This window comes from Pseudonaja textilis, chromosome Z, assembly GCF_049901715.1.
Source record: "Pseudonaja textilis isolate UNSWEBS1 chromosome Z, rPseTex1.2, whole genome shotgun sequence".
In the NCBI taxonomy this organism is placed as follows: Eukaryota; Metazoa; Chordata; class Lepidosauria; order Squamata; family Elapidae; genus Pseudonaja; species Pseudonaja textilis.
In genome coordinates this window covers 85,324,804-85,348,027 of record NC_142008.1, presented here as the reverse complement: position 1 = coordinate 85,348,027, position 23,224 = coordinate 85,324,804, and the positions used below count along the sequence as shown (strand labels likewise).

General features: G+C 36.6%; 2 protein-coding genes across 5 annotated transcripts in view; one reads left to right on the top strand and one right to left on the bottom strand.

Annotated features, from left to right (window-relative positions):
* Window positions 1-291: 291 nt before the first annotated feature.
* Window positions 292-9,672, bottom strand: MLX (MAX dimerization protein MLX). 4 transcript variants are annotated; one of them, XR_015740307.1, is made up of 9 exons: window positions 9,505-9,603; window positions 8,222-8,255; window positions 7,271-7,360; window positions 4,151-4,257; window positions 3,859-3,958; window positions 3,053-3,152; window positions 2,443-2,644; window positions 1,163-1,283; window positions 292-516 (listed from the first exon to the last, which is right to left on the bottom strand). XR_015740307.1 is itself a non-coding variant. In XM_026717280.2 (8 exons), the coding sequence occupies exons 1-8, from the start codon at window positions 9,586-9,588 to the stop codon at window positions 1,227-1,229; spliced, it is 714 nt and encodes a 237-aa protein (XP_026573065.1). In that variant the 5' UTR covers window positions 9,589-9,672; the 3' UTR covers window positions 292-1,226. The 4 variants fall into 4 exon arrangements, 3 of the variants coding, with proteins under 3 accessions (XP_026573065.1, XP_026573064.1, XP_087773644.1); XM_026717280.2 differs by having other exon boundaries at window positions 292-1,283; window positions 9,565-9,672; XM_026717279.2 differs by having other exon boundaries at window positions 292-1,283.
* A 267-nt stretch (window positions 9,673-9,939) lies between these two features.
* Window positions 9,940-23,224, top strand: part of DHX8 (DEAH-box helicase 8) — a 29,684-nt gene continuing 16,399 nt past the window's right edge. The window contains exons 1-11 of the mRNA XM_026717270.2: window positions 9,940-10,072; window positions 14,909-14,994; window positions 15,391-15,463; window positions 16,146-16,228; window positions 17,435-17,544; window positions 18,302-18,601; window positions 19,098-19,242; window positions 20,294-20,494; window positions 21,417-21,504; window positions 21,912-22,009; window positions 22,468-22,615. Coding sequence (XP_026573055.1) covers window positions 9,967-10,072; window positions 14,909-14,994; window positions 15,391-15,463; window positions 16,146-16,228; window positions 17,435-17,544; window positions 18,302-18,601; window positions 19,098-19,242; window positions 20,294-20,494; window positions 21,417-21,504; window positions 21,912-22,009; window positions 22,468-22,615 — 1,438 coding nt within the window. The 5' untranslated portion in view covers window positions 9,940-9,966. The remainder of the gene's footprint in view (window positions 10,073-14,908; window positions 14,995-15,390; window positions 15,464-16,145; window positions 16,229-17,434; window positions 17,545-18,301; window positions 18,602-19,097; window positions 19,243-20,293; window positions 20,495-21,416; window positions 21,505-21,911; window positions 22,010-22,467; window positions 22,616-23,224) is intronic.

The window sequence follows — 23,224 nt, the reverse complement described above, 5'->3', positions numbered from 1 at the left end:
AAAAGCCAGATGTATAATACATTCATTTTGATAACTCCTGCAGAAAGGAGTTGGCTTAATTTCAAGTTGCTGATCCTTCATCAAATAAAGGCCAATATTGTGGAAATGTCTGATGTCAGTGGAACATTATATATGATTCAGAGTCCAAAACAATAGGATAGCCCCCAATTTGGAAATTAGCATTTTATATAATTACCATGAAATAACTAGAATAATTTCAACCGAAATACCTAGGTTCAAAGTCTTCTAAAATATTATTTCAGATAAAATCAGGCAAAACTGACAAAGTCATTCAACCACATAGCAAATTTATTAGAACTGCATGTCATCATAAAAAAATAGCAAAGTCTTGTCTGAGTTAATATCCTTCTCCACCAGCCAGCAGTAGATCCAGAAAGTGGTGTCTGTAAAAGGCAGCAGATCCACTTTTGCAGCAAAAGAAATAAAATAAACAAAAAAAGCAGCTGCAGAAGGGAGTTGGCTTAATTCACTTCATTGCATTATTAGAAACCAAGGCTGCAAGAGAGTAAAAGATATTTTCCCTTTTATTGCTAATACAACATAATTGATAAGCCTATTCAGACTTTTAATCCATAGAATTGAAGGGAAGGCAAATGATGATTGCATATAGGTTAATTTTCAAAAGCTGGAGGTTGGCTACACAACTGAAGGTTGTTACAAGAAACTTACTAGCTCTCTACAAGGCTATCAGAATGTATTATACAAAGGAAGGCAGTTTATTGCTTAATTTCCCTAGTTCTCTGCCCTTAACCCAAGGTAAATGCTACATAGCTTTGTTTTTATAATCATTACACTAGCTACTGCTCCTTGAACCAAACCTTAGATATAACAACTAGGCATTTAGAAAAAGTATTTACCAAACCGAGGCGAAGAGACATTCCGGTGTTTCTGCACATTTAAGAAAAGAATTTGGCTCACTGCGAAATCCTGATATATTGTAAATACATTTCTATTAAATCAGCTACATTAATGCATAGGAACAGTAGAGCCAAGGCTTCAAAGAGATGGCAGCAAGCAATCCACATGAATTGAGAGCTGATTATTTTTCTCCTCATCTGAAGAGCTTGCTGTGTAAACTGAGGGGATTCCAGAGGTAAAATCAATCTGTAGCCCTAAAAAAAAAAGCTTGAAATGGAATTACTGGAAGGAATAACGCTTCTTGGCCATATATCTGCAAATTAGGCCCTTCAAAGCTTTCTCTTTGATTAGTAGAGTTGGCTCTTCAGTTGTTGCAGTACACCAATGACAATGTCTCGCAGGGTCTGTGGAAAAAAGGACTACGTAAATTGATAGCACACTATTTCTGTTATAATCTATCCTTTGGAAGACATGGTAGGTATAGAATTCTGCCTGAATTAAATTGCCAACAATTGCTGTTCTTTAGTTTACTTCATTGCGTCTCGTACAATGAAATCAAACACCATCTTCAGTGCACATCATGACCATGAAAATAAACACACACATCCTTCACACTCCACACATTGAACTGAAAACCCCTAACTGCACTATACAGTAGAATTCAAAAGAGTTACTGCCCTAGCCTAGAAATTGCTTTTCAACCTATTTGTCCTTGTTTATATTATCCTGTACTGTCTGCCAGATGGTAATAGTTCAAAAAAAGGATGCCCAGGATGAGATGGATCTTTGAGAATGTTTTGAACTTTCCTAAGGCAGTGGGAGCTATAAAGTTCTTCCAGAGAGGGGAGAGGGCAACCAATGATCTTCTGGGCAATGACATTAACCCTCTGGAGTGCTTTCCTATCTGCCACTGTGCAAATTGGCAAACCATACAGAGGTACAGTAAGTTAAAATGCTCTCTATGGTGCAGCAGTAGGAAGTCACCAGCAGTTTTTCATTCAGTTGTTGTTTTCTGAGAAGTCTCGGGTAGTATAATCTCTGCTGGGCCCTTTTGACCAGAACACCCCAGGTCAGGTCTTCTTTTATGGTGACACTCAGAAACTTAAAAGTGGCCACTTGCTCCACTTGGTCTCCATTGGTAAGCAAGGGCTGGATGTCTGATCTGTTCCTTCTATAGTCCACTATAAGTTCTAGTTTTGAAGTCTGACTATGGCAGTTTCTCAACCTTTTAGCACTGGAATAAAACTTTTTATCCCCTGCATTGCAGCAAGATCATGGGGGAAAAAAAAGCTTCCATTCAAGTGCTTTATTTTCCTCTTCCTAAGCAATGCCAAGAGTACTTTTGTGTGAAAGACATGACCATCTCTGCCACTGTTAGGCTATTTATTCAGCACAAGAGCCAGCCAGAGAAGCTGATTAATGTTATTTAAAGACAGCAATGGATATCCACCTTATGATTTTTTTATATAATTACCTCTAAATCCAGGAAATCTTCCACAAGTAAATCAAGTATATTTTTCCTATATGTGATATGGGCCATATGTTCTTATGTTCCGGAATTACCTGTGGCTTACAATGCTCTTCTATCCAGCTGAAAACACAAGCTGAGAGCTCCTGAAAGCTTGTTACAGAGATGGAGGCATTAAAGGACTGGAACAAGGAGTCCATGATACCCTGGAAAACATTGAACTTCACTTGGTCAGAGATCTGATTCTTTCCTTCACTGGGATTGTCCTGGTGAGCTTTAACAATCTCTTCATAGTTTCTGAAATGCATATATGTAGTTAGTTAGCAGAAAACATGTGGAATAATCAGATCTGGAATAATAATCATTTTGCAGAATAAACATTTCTTAAGGACAGGATGGAAGAGTTGTAACAATAAATGATAATCATGTTACAGAGTAAATGTTTCTCAGACAAAATAGAATTTACTATTGAACTAAAAGTATATGTCTCTTCCCTGTAGGAATAAATATTCAAGGAAACATATGTAACATTTACTATTTTTTCCTGAAAATCACAGCCCTGATTGAACTAAGAAAGCCAGCCTGTGACCTTCCATGACTGAACATAGTTTAAATCATAGGTCTCCCTGCTCTTAGTCTAATACCACACTTTATTTTGGGGAGGTCAACTAGTGAAACATGAATTTACAAATGCACAAGTCTTACACTTTCATGATTTTCAAGGCCAGCACATCTTTTCGGAGAGTGGAGACCTCTTCCTCTTGCTTCTTTTTTTCTTTATGCAAGAATTGAATATAATCAATGGCTGGGTAACAGAGAAAGCAACAATTTAGAAAGGAGCCATTTAAATCTTTTCAAAGTCTAGCAGACAATATCTAGTTGTTCAGATATTTCTAAGCTCAGTTACATTAAAGTTGTCATTCCATTCCCAAGAATGAAGACAGAGTTAAATAGATTCACAAATACTAACAAGTTGTAGGAGAACCATGTTAGTGTATGATGGCAAAAAACTAAGTGAATAGTTATACTTTTTATAACTAAGGGCTTTTTTTTAAAAAAATGTAAATTTTAGTTAAAAGGCATAAGCCTTCATCAGTTGCAGGTCACTAGCAAATGCCGAGTGGCTAAACTGACAAAAACTGGAATTAAGCAGCAGCTAGCTTAATAGTAGAATAGTGTGAAAACTGGACACATTTCCAAAGCTCTCTCATAATCTGCATAGCCTCCCCCTGCCCTATATCTGCAACAATCTAGCCACTATGTATATCTCCCACAAAGTGGGCTAACAGAGCTCATGAAAATGTACACCTTTTAATAAACATGTTAATCAGAAAAGTGATTATTCTATTTTGTTCTGTTTGTTAAAATACAGTAGTACAATTAATCTATTTACAGAATTTAATAAGAGTTATATAAAGCATACTCTGAAATTTGTACAAATTTCTGGGAATCTTATAATGGGTCTTGGAGATGGGCCAAGGAAGACAGATAATCTTGGGAGCCCTACTCACTCTTCTGGAGTACAATCGCCTTGCTTAGCTTCTGGGAGCCTATTGAGAAATCTTGCTGCTGGCATGTGGGTACAATTGCTTGCAAATCATCATAACCTTTCTGTTAGAAAAACAGAAAAGCATTACAACTCACATATCAAATCTGCCACACATGACAAGAAAATTGAATACAAAAGTAGAATTTGGTCAGTAAATCTATTCCTTTCTCCCAAATTGGAAGCTTTGTAAACTTGTAAGGAATTTGAGATGCTACAAATAGCAAGCATACATATATGGTTTGTCATGTTCTCACCTTGATAGCATCCCTCCGCTTTTGCTCAGCTTGTGTATGAGCACGGCGACGGCGATCCTTGTATGATTCTTTGTAGGTATCTTGTTGGTAATCAGAGTCTTCATCATCTGTGGCATGAAAACAGTCTTTGTTGGCAAAGCAAGGAAGGGAAGTCATTGTGAATGCTACCAATAATTTCCTAATCACAACGTTTCAATTTACTGAAAGAAGATCAGACTGCTTAAGAACCATTAACAGCATTGCTTAGCCTCAGATTTATTTTCCAAATGGAAAAAGGAGTAATTTGACCTTAGTTTTATAGCTTAAGAAAATAGTCCCTAAAAGGCACTTCCATTTCAGCATAGATCCTTAAGAAAATAATTCCTTCAGTTTCAGTTTGAAAATTTGCTTACTTCCCTTATTGCAATACGTTTAAGTGAAATGTAATAAAGATAATAAACTTTTGGGATACTTAACGAAGACTCAAACAGATTAATAAAGAATTCTATGTAACTGAAGCTAAATAAGGCAGGAATCAGCAATGTTATGTCCATTGGAATCCTGAAAGGAGCCCATAAATCAATTGCAGTTAATATAAAAGAAACAATTCAAAATGACTAAGATTTTTGGAGAAGCACGTGAAAAATCAGAGAAGATAATGTGTACCTGAACTAATGAATAAAGTGGTATGCAACCTATCTAAAACAGAAAAAGACATTGAAACATAATAAAATGTATCTGTCATTTTCAGATATTAAATATATTAAATAATCCTTCAAAAGTAACAAAAGTGGAAAACAGGAAAGATCCCCTAGACCAGGAGTGTCAAACTCAATTTCATTGAGGGCCACATCAGCATTATGGTGGCTCTTAAAGGGACAGTTGCATGTAAGACTATGATGACTCACAGCAACCAGGTGTGGCTAGGTGGTCACAGCCGGGTTGCCGTGACTAGGTGGACATGGATGGCTCGATGCCACTCACTGGGCACAACTGGCTCAGAACGGAACAAGTTGTACCAACTCACTCGATCTGGAGACAATTCAATGCCCTACATGCTCGCCTCCCCAAATTTTTGGCAGCCAAGTTCATGCATGCGCGCACACACACAATACATTCTAAATTATAGGACTTTGGCAGCACTGCTGTTGGAACTTTACTATGTGTGTACCAGCACCAGGTGGCCACCATGAAGTTGTTGATCAATGCATAGTAGAGCTTCAGCAGCAGCACTGCACCTGCCACCAGTGCCTCTGCCCCTCCATGGCCTGCTCGTTGGCCTGGTATCTCCATTGGCCCTGCAGCCCCCAAGCACTTCCCTTTCACCTGGGACACCAGCCCCTGCATGCTTGCTGCCTGCTGTGCGCGTGCCCAGGGGAAATGCCCGGCCGGGCTGGGGCCAAAGTTGTAGGGCCCAACCCTTCACCATCTCCAGGGCAGGCAGGCAGGCTACATCTAACCACATCGTGGGCCAGATCTGGCCCGCAGACCCTGAATTTGGCATGTCTGCCCTAGACCCTCTTTCAATGATTAATACAGTTGGAAGAGCTATTCCATTCTCCACTTGTCCCCAATTTTCTTTTATGATGCCAGGATGGGGGTACTCAATAGATTATTTGAAAATAAGCTTGTTTTTTTGACCCCATTCTGTCTTTAAAAAAATTAAGCTGTGACAAAGGTGATGGGGAACAATAAATATGAATATGTTTAAAAATAAAAGAATACACTGGGTAGACAAAAGTATTCTATAATTCAAGAAGCAATAGAAAGAAATCAATCAGAGGGTTATGCGATTGTGGATGAATTGCTCAATTATTCAGTATCCTGTCTGCACAATTATTACCATAGCTATAAATTAGGTTAATATCAGTTAGAAATTCACGAGATACATCTGTTGAAAGTAATTGTAGATGAAATAGGCTTAGTTTTCTCCTACACAGACTTTATAGTGGCAGGAACTATTTAGAATTAGTGTTAGTATAATAATTAAGAACTGTGTTTTCTAAATCTACAGTTAGCAATTTTCACAAAGCAAGGTTACATTGGCTTACGTTAATTTCCAATATTTTGGGTTTGTGTTGCCCAAATAAAAATTAGATTTGGTATTGTCACCTGATTAGAATATATTTCCTGCTTACAAGAACCTTTAGTAATAGAAGAGGAAATTAGATCAACACTCTATCATTACCAAGTCAGAAGGCTATAGGAATTGATGGGATATCTCAAGAAATATGGCAAGCAATAGAAGAAGATCAAGGTTCTAACCAAGTTTAATTAGTAAATCCAGAGATCAGTGCGTAGATTGGAAGAAATCTACCTAAATGCTAATACCAAAGAAAGGTTACTTAATAGAATATGCAAATCATTTTATTATCCTCAATTTTGCATGGTAGTAAAATAATATTTAGAATCATCCAATGCAGATTACAGCATGGAAGGGAGATGCTAGATGTTCAAGGTCACTTCAGAAAAGGCGGAGAAAGAAAAACATCGTTGGTGTACACGAAATAATAGAAAGCCAAAGAATAACTAATAAGAGTCTGCATGTGCTTCACTGGTTATAGTTGATTATTTGATCATTTCAAGCTACAAAATGTGCTTAGAAAAAAAAAATCCAAAACCATCTCACTATTTTATGTGGAACCTATACACAAGTCAGGAAATCAATTTTCAGACAGAACATGGCAAAACATACTGGCTATAAGGTGGCAAAGAAGTGAGGCAGGGTTGTATACTCTCTGCTTATTTATTCCACCTACCTGTGAAATATATTTTGAAGGAAACTGGATGGAAGAGGAAGAGCATGGTTTTAAAACTGGAGGAAGACACATCAATAACTTACACTATGCTGATGACTGTACTCTGACAGCTGAAAGTAAAATAATATGCAAACTCTAGCAATGAAAGTCAAGGAGCATAGTGAAAAATAGGACTAAGATTAAATATAAGGACCAGACTAAGAGCAATACAACAATAAGACCAAGAACTAATAATGAAGGTATTGAAGTAGTGGGTAGCTTTTATCATTTTGGATCATCTATTTACACCCATTTAATCAAGAATATAAGACAAAGGTACATTTCACTATGTACTTAAGAGTAGAAAATGAGTTTTACTGAGAGGAAAGGAAGCAATTCATACCTGTATTTGGTACTGAAGAGGCACTGGTAGAACCAATACTATTAGCTCTTGATACAATCATCACTTTTTTTCTGTTTTCCACAAAGAGTGCTAGAAGAGAAACACAAAAGCATTCATACTCAAACTAATTTATAATACTTTAGATACCATTTGCTGTTCAATAAATTATATTTTTAAAATATTGATAATCCTTCTATTTTAAGCCAAAATTCTAATTGATTGCAATTATGCAATACAAGTCAGCAAGTACTTTAGTTAGCAAGTACTCTATGCACTGCAGTAAAAGGCATTATCATTGCAAAATTAGTTTATCTCTCCTTTCTTCCTTTCCCCCTACTGCAATTGGTTCTCATCAAGGCAAGAACACTTTCCCCTCCTATTCACTCACTATTTTATTAGGAATTCAATCAAAGCACAATATGAAGCAAAGACTATATGCTTCTTGAATTCTGCTCATATGAACAAACTTTGTGAAAATAAGAAATGGCAGCAACTATAAATAATGCCTAAGGGATACGATGGCTCAGTGGCTAAGATGCTGAGCTTGTTGATCAGAAAGGTCAGCATTTCGAATCTCTAGCACCGCGTAACAGTGAGTTCCCGTTACTTGTCTCAGCTTCTGCCAGCCTAGCAGTTCGAAAACATGTAAAAATGCAAGTACAAAAATAGGGACCACTTTGGTGGGAAGGTAACAGCATTCCATTTGCCTTCAGCATTTAGTCATGACGGCCACATGACCACTGAGATGTCTTTGGACAGCACTGGCTCTTCAGCTTTGTAATGGAGATGAGCACCACCCCCTAGAGCCAGAAACAACTAGCACGTATGTGCAACTATTTAACTTATAAATAATGCCTAACTACTAAACTAAAATTTATGAACTGCCTAATATGAATTCTTCATAGAAGAATTGCACCAGGGAAAGAGAATGATAAAGGGATTAAAACTTACCAGAATCCAACCCATTGTCATAAGAAATATCAACCTGTTGAATTATGTCACAAAGAGAAAATATAAGAGATCATTTTAACATGTTCAACTTTGATTACTCAGATTGTGAGTTGTATTAAATACATTTCCCTAAGCATCTCTTAAAGGTCTATAGCTTTATCTCTTAAAGGTTATGAAGAGGTATCTTCAATGGATTTGTTAACTCACATAAAATATGTAAAATAAGTAAGTGCTGCCTATAAACACATATAGAAACAGTCCAATTTGTATCCTCAGTTTTTGGCCTCTTTCTGAGCAAGAGTTGAACCACTTGCAAGGATATATAACCCATGCTTCAGTCTTACCCTTGCACAATTTGTTGCAATCGAGAAACAAGACAGGAAGCAATGACATGTTGCAACATTAAAAGTTATAAAGTTCAAACTCTGCATATGAGGGAAACAATACTTTGCCTCAAAGAAAATATAGTAATATAAATTAGAAAGTTGGTCACTCTTCCGTTCTATTGAGCAGGATAGTGACAATAATGCTTAATAAAGTGCAAAGTCTCAGAAAAAGTTATTTTTCAATAAAGATAGTTTTGAGCATGCCAATCATGCTATATTTGCTACCTATAATTTTAAGGTGGAAACTTAATGTTGTCTCTCTTCATTTGTTTTTTTGTAGGATAATTTGCAATGAGATAAGCAGCAGCAAATTTACTAACTCACCAAAAATAGCCCCCTAATTATCATAATAGAATAAAACAACTGCTATCAAAGGAGCAACAGTCTTACTAATTCCAGGAGGAATCTCTTTAGAATCTTAAAGTGTCCATTTTATTATGCTATATATGCAACAAACCGAATTCAACTAATCTCGGCGTGAAATATTCCTGAGAAGTCAGCAGCTATGTTTACACAACTTATTACTCCATGGCTTATTAAACCACCGTGTACCCAATTAATCCATTTGAGAGTTTGCAAATCAGCGCGCAATCACACCAGCTACATTTGCTCACTGAACTAAACTATCGGCTACCTTCAGCCTAGCATATTGCAGGAACCCAACCTAAACATCTCTACCATCCCTGTTAGAAGCAACGAAAAGGTCCTCAACACAGACAACTTTCTACGGTTAAGTCAATACGGTAAGAAAAAGCAATCTTCCTACGTTCAGAGAGATTTACTAGACTATTACTTTGTCATACTGGATCCCAACAAACAACTAAAACCTCTCCTAAAAAGGACTGTCTACTCTGACAGCTGATTCTGTCCATCGCTTTTTCTACTCGCATCGCTCACTTTTCCTCCCCAAGGAGCTTCCGAAGAGACACCCGACGGCTCCGCCATCTTTTCCCCTACCTTTGGCACATGCCCACGGATCATCTCCAGAGCGGCCAATCAAGTTCAGTGAGCAACTTCCGGGAAGAAGGAGCTTGGACCGGAAGGGATTCTGGGAGAAGTAGTTTCGTTGGTCTCTAATTAACTCTCTCTATGGTCTCCTGCATCTGCCTTTTGTCCATATGCTAATGACTGCGGGTTTGTGTCTCCATTTAAACTCGGGATTTCGCCATAACTTCATCTTGGCGGAGATAACTGGAAAGCCTCCTCAAAGGTTTCTTCCAAATGATCTTCGGGGGACGCCGTAGAAATAAAACTCGCCTTCCTTTCTAAGCCTTCTCGATGGAGCGCGTGTAAGGAAAGGAACCCGGAAGTGTTTTGTTGCTGGGGATCGGCCGGACGGGGTGGATATTGAGGGGCGCCATGGCGGATCCTACGGAGGAGCTCGCAACGCTCGAGTATCTGTCGCTCGTTTCCAAAGTTTGCACTGAGCTCGACAACCACCTGGGTATCAACGACAAGGATCTAGGTGGGTCTCTTGGACTGGAGAGGGATGGAAGGAAGGCAAGGTAGTGAGGCACCGTGGCTGGTGGGTTCTGTGAAGCGTCTGATGGACGCTCTCCTTAGTCTTTCTTCACTTCCTTGTTTCTTCCCCGGCCTTCTGCTACTTCGTGTAGTGAATTCTTGTGGCAAAGCTGCTTAGGGACTCCAACGGAGCTTGTTTCTTTGACTACAGGTAGCTGTGCGTGGAAAACTCAATCGCAAAAATGAGGGTTGTTTTGCTTCCAGTGGGTTCTGAAGGAGACCCTGTAAAACAGTCTGACCCAGCGTCCAATTACAACTGCATTTTGAGCATCTGTTAACGGTTTTGCTAGGACAGACAGATTTGTATGTTGCCCCTAAAGCAATAGGACATTCTGGGTTTTTGATGTTTGTTTTTATTTTATATATATTTATGGCAAATAGAATAGAATAGCAGTGTATGTAGAAAATATGCCAGTAATTGTGACTGTTCCAAGATGCCTAGTACATAAATCCCAGGCCCTGCATCTTTCTGTATGTCAACTTCATTAATTATGCTGAACATTTTCTCTTTTTCATGAGGTATTGTTTGTTTGTTATCTTGAGTTATTTTGTATCAGTAGTATGTACGCCCTATTTATATGTTCTGGCTTACAGAAATTAATTGTGATGCTCTGGTTCTGTTAACAATGGCAGAGGTAGAAGCAGTTGTTAGCTATCTCAAGTATTCAAGCTATCCCAATTTTAAGTTTCTAAGAGTACTGTTAAAATACTGAAGTTTGCAGATGATACAACAGTCATTGGTCTTATTCGAGTTAGTGATGAATCTGCATACAGACAGGAGGCTGAATAACTGCCCCTTTGATCCAGTGGAATAATCTGGAGCTGAACACACATAAAACTGCAGAGATGATAGTAGATTTTAGGAGGAGTCCTCGTATTTTATAATCTCTTACAATATTAGACAACACAGTATCAACAGTTGAGATCTTCAAGTTATTGAATAGAATAGAGTAGAATTCTTTATTGGCCAAGTGTGATTGGACACACAAGGAATTTGTCTTTGGTGCATATGCTCTCAGTGTACATAAAGAAAAAATAAAATACATTCATCAAAAATCATAACATGCAACACTCAGTGATAGTCATAGGTTATTAATAAGCAATCAAATCATACTAGGAAACTAAACAGTACAAATCGTAAAGATACAACCAACACTGTTATAGCCATAAGTGAGAAGAGGTAGGTACTAGGAAGGATGAGAAGAATACTAGTAATAGTCTTAGTAAATACTTTGACAGTGTTGTGGGAATTAGTTGTTTAGCAGAGTGATGGTATTTGGGGAAAAAAAACTGTCCTTGTGTCTAGTTGTTCTGGTGTGCAGTGCTCTATAGCGTCGTTTTGAGGGTAGAAGTTGAAACAATTTATGTCCAGGATGTGAGCCCTCTTTTTGACTCATGAGTATACAGGTCCTCAGTGGTTGGTAGCAATGGTTTTTTCTGCAGTTCTAATTATCCATTGAAGTCTGTGTCTGCCTTGTTTGGTTGCAAAGCCAAACCAGACAGTTATAGAGGTGCAGATGACAAGCTCAATAATTCTCTGTAGAACTGAATCAGTAGCTCTTTGGGCAGTTTGAGCTTTCTCAGTTGGCGCAGAAAGAACATTCTTTGTTGTGCTTTTTTAATGATGTTTTTATGTTAGGTGTCTATTTTAGGTCTTGAGATATGATACAACCTAGAAACTTGAAAGTCTCTACTGTTGATACTGTGTTGTCTAGTATTGTAAGAGGTGGTAGTATAGGAAGGTTTCTCCTAAAATTTACCACCATTTCTAAGGTTTAAGTGTATTTAGTTCAAGATTGTTCTGGTTGCACCACAACCTCCTGTCTGTATGCAGATTCATTGTTGTCTCGAATGAGACCAATCACTGTTGTACCATCTGCAAACTTCAGTGCTTTAACAGAGGGATCTTTTGAGATGCAGTCATTGGTATAGAGAGAGAAGTGGAGAGAGCATACAGCCCTGGGAGGCTCCTGTGCTAATTGTACAGGTATCTGATGTGGTTTTGCCTAGCTTCACCTGTTAGGAAGCTTATGATCCATTTACAAGTGTGTTCAGGGTAACGCTAACTGGTTTGGTTTAGTTAGAAGAATATCTGTAATGATGCTATTGAACGCTGAGCTGAAGTCTACAAAGAGGACCCTTTCATAGGTCTTTTGGAGATTCAAGATGTTGTAAGATATAGTGCAGAGTTATATTAACATCTATTTGCTCAGTAGGCAAATTACAAGCTGTATTAACAGCGGATCTTTGATGATTTTCAGGTGGGCCAGCACTAGCCTTTCACAGGTCTTCATAACTACAGATGTTAGAGCAACTGGTCTGAAATCATTCAGTTCCTTGATGATTAGGTTTCTTCGGCACTGGTATGATAGTAGAGCATTTGAAGCAAGAAGGAACATAGCACATCTCTAGGTATTAAAGATGTGGGAGAAGATGGGGGCCAGTTGGTCAGCACAAGCTTTTAAGCAAGAAGGAGTTATCTTGTCTGGTGCTTTTTCTGGCTTTTGTCTGTGAAATAGACCTTGCACCTCATTCTCTATAATCACCAGAAGTGATTTTATATTGGGTTCTATAATCTGGGTTCTATAATAAGGATTTGAGATGGACACCTTACACTAGAATTATTAAAAAGGCACAACGAAGAATGTTCTTCCTGCGTCAACTCAGAAAGCTTAGGCGGCCTAAGGAGCTCCTGATACAGTTCTACAGAGGAATTATTGACTCTGTCATTTGTACTATTATAATTGGCACAACAATCAAACAGTACAGGTACAAACTTCGATGGATTATTAGGACTGTAGAAAAACCAATTACAACTAGCCTGATTTCCATTGAGGACCTATATACAGCACAAGCCAGAAAGGGCAGAGAAAATATCAACAGACCTTCACATCCTTGGACATAAACTGTTTCAACTCCTCCAGTCAAGATGTAAGGCATTACATGCCAAAACTAGACTCAAAGACAGCTTTTCCCTCATGCCATCTCTCTGCTAAACACCTAATTCCCTGTCTTATACCTTAAGGATATTTACTCTAATAGGACTATATTGTTATTATCATTGTCATCTTTCCTATTAACATCTCCTATTGATCTCTAGTGTCTTATCACTATTGTTTTATTTTATGATTTGTCACTTTGTTGTTTGTATGTATTCTGAGAGCTCATACACCAGAGACAAATTCCTTGTGGGGGAATTATTTTATTCTATTAAGTTTTTAGTTGCAAAGAAGTGAATAACACGCACAAATCTGTGAGGGTGGCCACCAACATTTTACATCCATGTCCTTCCTGAATGGTAAGGCCTCCCATGAAACATATAGTTATATCCATGTATTGGTGATTTCATTCTTGAATGAGTTGTTCGTGCCACCAACAGTTAAGGAGATAGTTCATCCTGGCCTCAGGAAACTGTAACTGGATCAAGTGCTATTGGAGAATTCTTGCCCTTCCATTCTTGGTAAAGGTTGTAGAAAAAGTGGTCAGGCTGGGGCTTCAAATAACTCTGGAAGAAGCTGATTATCTAATCCCCTTTCATTGGGGTTCAGGACCTGGGCATAGTGAGATATTAATTGCACTTGAACATCTCTGGAGAGAAAAATAAGAATATCGAAGAGACCTTGGTCTAATCCCCTGCTCAAGCAGGAGATGTATACCATTTTAGGAAAATGGCTGCCAGTCTCCTTAAAAGCATCCAGAGAATGGAGCACGCACAAATTCTGAAGGCATTCCACTGGTTGGTTGTTCTACTGTTAGGAAATTTCTCCTTAGTTGTAGGTTGGAACTCTCCTTGATTAGTTTCCATCCATTGCTTCTTGTCCTGCCTTCAGGTACATGGGAAAGTAGGTTGATCCCCTCTTCTTTGTGGCAAGTCCCTAAAATATTGGAATTCTGCTATCATGTCACTGCTTGTCTTTATTATCACTAAACTAGACATACCCAATTACTGCAATGTTCTTAATTTTTTAGCCTCCAGTTCCTAATCATCTCTGTTACTCTTTTCTGCACTCTTTCCAGAATCTCAACACCTTTTTTATAATACGGTGACAAAAACTAGATGCAGTATTCTAAGTTTGGTCTTACTAAGACTTTATAAAGCCATACAAATACTTTACGTGATCTTGATTCAATGCCCCTGTTAATACAACCTAGAATTGCATTGGCTTTTTTGGCTGTTGCTGCACACTTATAGCTCATATTTTGATTGTACTAGGACTCCAAAATCCCCCTCAAGGTTACTGCTATTGAGCCAGGTTTCACTTAATGTGGTGATAAATGCATTCTGGTCCTCCTTGTTCTCTTGGTAGCTTGCAGTATTGTTGATCATGCTATGCTATTCAAGATTCTGGTTATCATTTATTAAGCTACTCATAGCACAGAACCAGGTTATTTGTGCCACTGTCTCTAGTTATTTCTTCCTATCCCCCCTAAAAGTCCCTTCTACCAAACAGCATCATGTAATGGTACTCAGAAAGTGTGCCTTCTCTATAATGGTGCACATTCTATAGAACAGCATGCTCCCAATCTTGCCAGCCTTTTCTAAGACATTGAAGACCTGGGCTAAGATACTGGTGGGTTTATTTTAACGGAAATACTCGTGTGGATTAGGAATCATGCTAAAGATTATGTTTAAGTGGTTTTTAAATTATTTCCTTGTTGTTTTCAATTGATTATTGGTCACAGTGGGCAGCCATAAAATTAAATGAATAAAGTAGAATTGAATATCTAAATAATTTCAGCATAAGAATTTAATTTTTAATCTTAATTTTTCTGTTCACAGCCGAATTTGTGATCAATCTTGCAGAGAGAAATACAAATTTTGATACTTTCAAAACAGCTCTGGTGAAGAATGGTGCTGAGTTCACAGTAAGGAATTGTTAAAATCTTTTGAAGATATCATGTGGTATATCAGAAATATATAATCTGAGGCTCCAGGTACACACCTGACTCTCCCAAATACTTGAATACAAGATCCAGACATATTATCAAATTGTAACCTCTAATATTCCATGAAAAGAAAATAATTAAATATATAATAAAAATATTCATATTAACAGTATTCAAAGTAAACATTTTGTGTAAACTAACTTTCTTAAGTGGGTCTGTATTAAGCCATTCAAAAGTCAAAGTGTCATCAACCCAGAAAAATACAGTACAGTACTGCTGTTGGGAGGGATGTTGGCTTTGTTACTATTAACTTTTACTATAATGTTTTGCAGCTTCTAGAAATTTTGTTTTCTTTTTCGTTATTTACCATTTTAGGACTCCCTCGTCAGCAATCTGCTCCGTCTTATACAGACAATGCGGCCTCCTGCAAAAGCTTCCACTAGCAAAGGTTAATATTTTTTGCCATTCATCAATTGTAAGAAATATGGATTCTTACAAACATGGTTTACCTGAGAAAAGAAAGTTGCAATAAAAATTAAAAATTGGTTTTAAGTCATTAAAATTTTGGGGCAGACAAACCTGTCCTGTATGTTTAGAGGCCAAAACAGATTATAGAGTAGTTTCATCAATTTTTCTAAGATTGTTGTTCTCATATTACTTAGTCTTGCAAAAGACCCTGGATTACTTCCATTACTTGCAGTCTTTCAATGAATGGTTCCTTGATATCTCAAGCATTTGTTCTTGTTAAAAATGAAGGTAGCCTCTTCAAGTGAAAGATGCCTTCAAAAATTAAGCGCTTGCCTTTCCAGAGGTTATGGTCCAACATATCCAAGATATATACATGGAAATACAATTTTCCTCTTTGTGAACTTGACCCAAAAAATATCACCACATTTTAGTAGGAAAGTGGGTGTTTTTGAGTTGCTTATTCTTAATAGAGAGTGACTAGATTACAAGTCTCCCTGGAGACTGTTTCAAATTATATGAATAGTTGGGTATACACTTTATCTCATAAATATCATTTTTCATATTTTTCAAAGAGTTTTAAAAAGTAGAAATGTTTGTTGTGACGTAAGAAAAATATGTTTAAATTTACATATTGGTTTGTTGTTGTTTTGCTATCATATTAGATATTATTAAACCAAAAACAGAAAAAGATAAGCTGAAGGACTTGTTTCCAGCCTTGTGTCGGCCAGATAATCCCATGGTGAGGGTAGGTGTGCAAGTTTCCTTCTTTGCTGACAAATACATTGAGGATAAAAGAAATTGGGAATATTTACTTACTGATAGTAATTGAGACCAGGAATTCTGTTGTTAAGTGACATGTCATAAGTTGGAAAATCACATAACTGAGCCACTTAGCAGTGGCAGTTACAGCAGTCCATCATTTTCATGATGAATAAAAATGCACTCCCCTAAAGCAATAGAAAAATGTCTGCTGTCCTAAATTGATGGAGATCTGCTATATAATCACTTTCTCTCTTTGGGGTGGTGATGGTTTGGTTTGAATATATGTCTTGCTAATTTCTAATGTCTATTCAAAGACTTACTTGGAAATTTAGTTTGTTTGTTTACTTACTTACTTAGTTACTATTGGAATATATAGTTATCCTTATATAGTTATATGGTTGTCCAACTTGCACATTTGATTCTGTACTGCTTGACACAGGATTAAAAACACAAAACAAAATAATAAATATATAAAGCACAAAACCCCTGCAATCCCTGCAGCCACTGAGGCTAAAACGTAGCTGAAAACATTTTTTATTAATAATCTATTTATATGCTGCCTGACTCCCAGTAACATTGGGTATTTTTTAATCATCTGCATGGTTTTCAAAGCTTTACAAAAGCCAGCAGGGTTGGGGCTATCTAAATCTTGGATGATTTGATTTTCTAGAGGTCAGATATTATGACAGTTAAACTACACTTTCTGGGTCCTGCTTGATGGTATTGTTTCATAGAAGAGACCCAAAGCCTGCTCATCCTGTTGGATCCTGTGAAACAATCAGATACAGGTGATTATCTAGCCCTTTACCAGAATGCTTGGGAGAATTTCAAGATATAACAACTAAATAGTATACATAACATATTTAAGAAAAAAATAAAAAGATAATTGAAGGTTGTAGGCAGATTTATCACGTTGTTGATTTAGAACAGTAAATTGCAACTTGATTTGACTACTATCTACTCCATTTTCTCAGTATTGTTTGTACCAGATTGTGTTTATTCACACTGAAATTACTTAATTGGGGACTCGTTGCATTTCTGAAAATTACATTTTGTCACATAGCTGTGCCCTAAAACAAAAATTTCAAATATTTGTTTCCCAAGACCACATGGCAACTGCCATCACATAGGTTTGAATTGCTGAGGGAATATCTTACTGCTCTAAGGACTTTTTCTTCTTCTTGAATAGACAATGCTGGATGAAGATGATGTAAAAGTGGCTGCTGATGCTCTACAAGAGCTAGAAGCTTTAATGCCATCTGCGGGTAGGCAGGAAAAACACCGGAATAATGAGGATCAGTAAGTTCCTTTTGTCTTATTTCTCTGAGAAAAATTTTTTTCACCTTAAAAATTATAGATTATCTAGTTTAATATTTTTTGTTAGATGAAGCATCTTTGCAAAGAATTGCAAATAGATTAGGCAAAATAAGATGTGGTCTGTTGTAAAGATGTAATGCAATATTTGGATTTTATTTCTGTGTTCTTAAACAGCTCTCGGTATTCTCTTAGTAACTTTACATCAAGAGCCAGTTTGGTGTGGTAGTTAAGAGGCTGGAAACCAGGAGACTGACTTCTAGTCCCATGTTAAGTACAAAACCAACAGAGTAATCTTGTGCCAGTCATTCTTTCCTTTCTAAAAAGGAAGCAGTGGCAAATCACTTCTAAAATCTTGCCAGGAAAACCACAGGGATTTTTCCAGTCAGTAGCCATTAAGAATTGAGTTGAAAAAACACACACACACTTTCTATTGCAATAGAATCAAATCGTACCTGATCTCTTGTTCACTAATGTCTAATATCTGAAAGAAGAAGCTGTTTTTGCTTGCTTTCTCTCTCTATTCAAAGTATTATAAAGTTGCAGCTGTTATAAATATATCTGAAAAACAACAAAAAACGTAAGAGCAAATAATACTGTAGAAGAATTAAAAAAAGTCTCCATTGTGCATTACAAATAATCATCTAAACAGTATTGGGTCCATACAAACATCTTTAAGTTGTACTGTAGTGACTGGCATCTAAATAGAAATGAACATAATTTCAATATATTTTGTTGACAGAGCCAAGAAAAAGCATAGGAGTCGCAGTCGTAGTAGAGATCGAAAGCGGAAACGAAAATCATCCTCTCGCTCCCGGACACGGGAACGACATAAGGGTAAATCCAGATACCGCTCCAGAAGCAGAAGTCCTAGCTGGGACCACAAAGAAAGAGAGAGAGCTGGAGAGAAAAGCAGTGAAAGATGGAGGGATAAGCATGTGGATCGCCCTCCACCTGAAGAGCCTTCCATTGGTGACATCTACAATGGCAAAGTTACCAGCATCATGCAGTTTGGGTGTTTTGTTCAGCTTGAAGGACTCAGGTATATGATGTCATCGTTTTCCTATCCTGCTATCTCTATCCTGAGAGTTGATACAACTAAAAAAGTATTATAAGTTGGGCAATGCCCTTTTAGTGTATTTAGTGTGGTGTGGCCATTGCTACAAACTATTTGAATTTTTATGATTTCATTTATATTGTATATATTAATTCATGAAGAAAGATTTTATGTTATTTTTAAGGCTTGCTTGCCAGTTTTTATAAAATTGCCTTACATTTTAACTGAAATTATTAGCCAGTAGTCAGGAAAGTTATGTAGGAGTGAGTTGTTTGTTGTAAATGGTAAGGATTAATTTTTAAGCAAGCTTTTTTAAGATTAAGAATATAAATCAAATGTTTCAGCCAATAATATTTCTATAACAAACTTTATGAATTTTGTGCAGGAAGAACTAATGTTTCTAAAATATTTTGTGTTTTTTGGTATTAGAAGATAGCACTGAGTTATTCTTGCTCCTCTTCCTGTATCTTATTTCCTTTAGGAAACGCTGGGAAGGATTGGTCCACATCTCAGAATTACGTAGGGAAGGAAGAGTTGCTAATGTAGCTGATGTAGTGAGCAAGGGCCAACGGGTCAAAGTCAAAGTGCTCTCCTTCACTGGCTCAAAAACTAGCCTTAGCATGAAAGTAAGTCAGACCTCTCTATTGTCTATTAGATAATTTGACTTTTATTCTGCTGTCTTTAAGATCTATTATTTTGATTTCCATTTCTCAGTGGAATGTAAACGATCGAGTAAAATACAAACTACCATGAGTACAATTAGAAAATATTGTATGACTGCTATGACATTTTGACATCAGAAACTTAACTTGATTTTTAGCCAGAGCTCTTTTGTATTTCTTGCTATTTATGACAGATTTAGGTGCTGCATTAATCACAGCTTGAAAAATGAAAGTGTAGCTTTCTGATCCTTTTTGAAAATAATGGCTGAGTAGTGGCATTAATACTTTAGTTCAGCTTATTTATCAAGCTATTTAAAAAAACATCTGAGTTATTGTAAAAGGAATTTGAATTGTTTAAAATTGCTAATGGCAGTATATTTATTTAACATGTTCTTTATTTCACCAGTTGGTCAGGATGCATAAGTAATTTCAAAAACTCTTGAAGTACTGTTAGTTTCAGAATGTGTTGTGGATGGCTTTGAATCTTGAGTTTTTAAAAAACAATATCACTAAGGTAGATATTAGGAATTTTGATGCAAAAAGTTGGACTATTTCCTGTTAACAAGTGAGTTGTTTAAAAAATTTTAAGTATATTTCTTAGGATTTTAAGATTCAGAAAAAAACCCTCATATTCATCAGTTATCCCAGATATTATTTTAAAAAGACTGTTTGTCATGCTCTTTATCTCCCTCTCTTGCTATATTATTAATTCTATTTTATTAATAACTTTTCTTGAATATTTGAAAGAAAAAATGAAAAAAGAGTACCGAGGCTATTCCGAAGCACTATGCAAGTTAACAGGCCTAAGATTATCAACAATTATATAGCTACAAACAAAGAAGCTCCTGCTACTTTCTGTTATGTGATGCTGTTGGGGTCACTACTGGACATGTTGTAAATTGGTCATCTGGGAATATGCCTTGTTGCAGATTAATTAGAAAACTGAACTCTCGCTGTCCTTATACAAAAGTAAATTCTTGTTATACTATGGAACTGTCTCCCATGTCTATATTAGGATGTAGATCAAGAGACAGGAGAAGATTTGAACCCAAATAGACGTCGCAACCTCATTGGAGAGTCTGAAGAGACAGCCATGAGAAATCCAGACAGGCCCACTCACTTATCTTTAGTCAGTGCTCCTGAAGTAGAAGATGACACATTAGAACGAAAACGTCTCACTCGTATTTCAGATCCAGAAAAATGGGAAATTAAGCAGGTAATAATTTTCATTATGAAATATGCTTTGATGTTATTCTACAGTTCAGTTTCTTTTAAATACCCATTTGTATTTCCTTCTGTTGATACCAAAGCAGGCTTTTCAGTCATTTTCTCAGCAAATTGGATATTAGCTATTCCAATATGAACCAATGGCCAACTTAGTATCCTGCGATTCTTCTCTAGACTGTCAGCTGATCATTAAGCTTTGCCATTGTTTTCCATCTTCTAATAAAGCCATCTAGTTTATTGCTGTATGTGATAAAAATGATAATTGGAAGCTATTCGGAAACCATGACTGGTAAATAATGTGATAACTAGATTATGTTTGAGACTGCCTAGAGAATACATCTCATTAGTGAAAATGCTAGTTTTGTCATTTGAAGCTCTATTTTTCATACTTTACACTTTGATATACAATTCAGTATTTTGGTTTTAATTTTTAAAGCTCTATATAATATGGGAGTTGGATAGTGGATGAAGTCCTTACTATTATGTAAATTAATCTTTCTCTTGCTTAAGGCCACACAGTCCTTTGGAATGAAATTAAACAGATGATCACAAAATCTGGGTAGCTTCCTCAGCTATGATATTTTTCATATTAAAAGTCCTTCCTACATGAATCTGGGATTTATGTTGCTACTATACAGCATTAAGATAATTTATTGCATTTTTCAAATACTCATTGAAGCCAATAACACAGAACAATCCCAAATTGACCCCTTCTCAAATTGGCAAAGGGGGGATGCCTTGCTCTGAACATGTTAACCTCATTATGATTATATGCTTCTTAGCAGTTCTACAAGAGATTCTGTGTCAAAAGGAAAAACAGGTTAGCTTTTTCACAAAAGCTGTGTTTAGAAAAAGTTGTACCTCTTCATTGTGTCTTTGAGGATACATATAACCATTTGCCTCACTCCCAGATGATTGCTGCTAACGTGCTTTCCAAGGAGGAGTTTCCTGACTTTGATGAAGAAACTGGAATCTTGCCAAAGGTTGATGATGAGGAAGGTAAAACTATGATAGATCTAGTCATGGTCTAGATATGATGCATCTGTGTATTTCACACAGTAGTTATCTTTTTTTGCTCCTCATTTGTGTTGAATGTCGGAATGCTAATTCGGATTCCTTTCAGCAAATTGCTGTCAGGTCCGATAATTGCCTAAGATACTTTCGCATTAAGGAAGAGAAATCGTTTCTTTCACAATCTTTGTATCTCCAGCAATTCAGAGTCCAGAACTGCAGTTTGTATTGAAATAAAGTTATGGAGGGGCTGTTCAGCAATAGAAAATAATGTTGTATCACAAATGTTTCATAGTTAGCTTTGTATGTTTGGTAAAGAAAGAGTGGAGGAATTGGTTTTCATAATTAAGAAGCTTTAAATTAAAATTGGAGCTGAATTTAATTTGTTATTCTAGATGAGGATTTGGAAATTGAATTGGTAGAAGAGGAACCACCATTTCTGCGAGGTCATACAAAGCAGAGCATGGACATGAGCCCCATTAAAATTGTGAAGGTAAAAAAAAATACTGTTCTTGGGTCTCTCCCATAGAAATGAAGAAGTATGTTTGAATACTGGATTCAGAGGGATTTGTGAAAAGTTAAAATGCTTTTGGTATCCAAAGTGCAGTAGAACAATAAAGGGCACTGAAAGCAAATTAACCCTCTTTCCCATCATATTCTTCCATATACATGTGCAAAGCAAGTATCATCTTTCCCTTATCTACCAGGAATCTCAGCAGTTCATCTCTTTTTATTATTTGTGTTAATAACAACATTACATTATAACAAAACAGTAATTAACATTAATTAAACAAATTAAAAACAAATTAACATTAATTATGTTTTCTGACTCCGTATTCAAGCTTTGTTTTCCTTACTGTTAAAATTGTGTATGATGGTTGAGAATCAGTCAGGATCAGATTCAGTAAATCTGAAGCAAGAAATAAGACAGCATTTTCGTGTTGATTCCAGAATCCTGATGGCTCCCTGTCTCAAGCAGCCATGATGCAAAGTGCACTTGCTAAAGAGAGGCGGGAACTGAAGCAAGCCCAGCGGGAAGCAGAAATGGATTCTATTCCCATGGGGCTCAACAAACACTGGGTGGATCCCCTTCCAGATGGTAATTGCAAACCTTTTTTTTTTTATATTATTTGTCTTCTACAAGCAATTTATTTGAAACGATCTAACACTCATATTTGTTTCAAATCAAAATACACACAAAATGTAGAAAATCTACTTGACAAAAAAGTTGTTTCTAGTTTGGAAAATTGCCCAGTATTTTCCCCTCTATTAGTCTACTATGAAATAGAACCTCAGAATACAGCAACTATGAAATAGAACCTCAGAATACAGCAATATAAAGAAGTTTAAAAGTTATATCAATTTTGTTAGATTGAATTAAGCTTGTGTGGTTGTTTATAATTAGTATGTGGGTGGGTCATGACTAGTTTCTTATTCCTTATTATTAAAGATTGTTTTTCCTATTTTCTCTATTAGATTCCTAGTATCATATAAATAGAAAGAATCATTTAGATTTTCATGTCTGGCTCCATGCTCAGTTCAGAAATGTAAATTATAACATTCCTGCAGATGTTTTTCTAGCACCTGATTGAACATATCCAAGAGCCACAAACACTTGTTAACTGGTTGTAATGTTGAACTCTTGGAATGGAGATGCTTATAAATTGAACCGAAATAGCATCTTTATTCACTACTTTTCTTAATATGA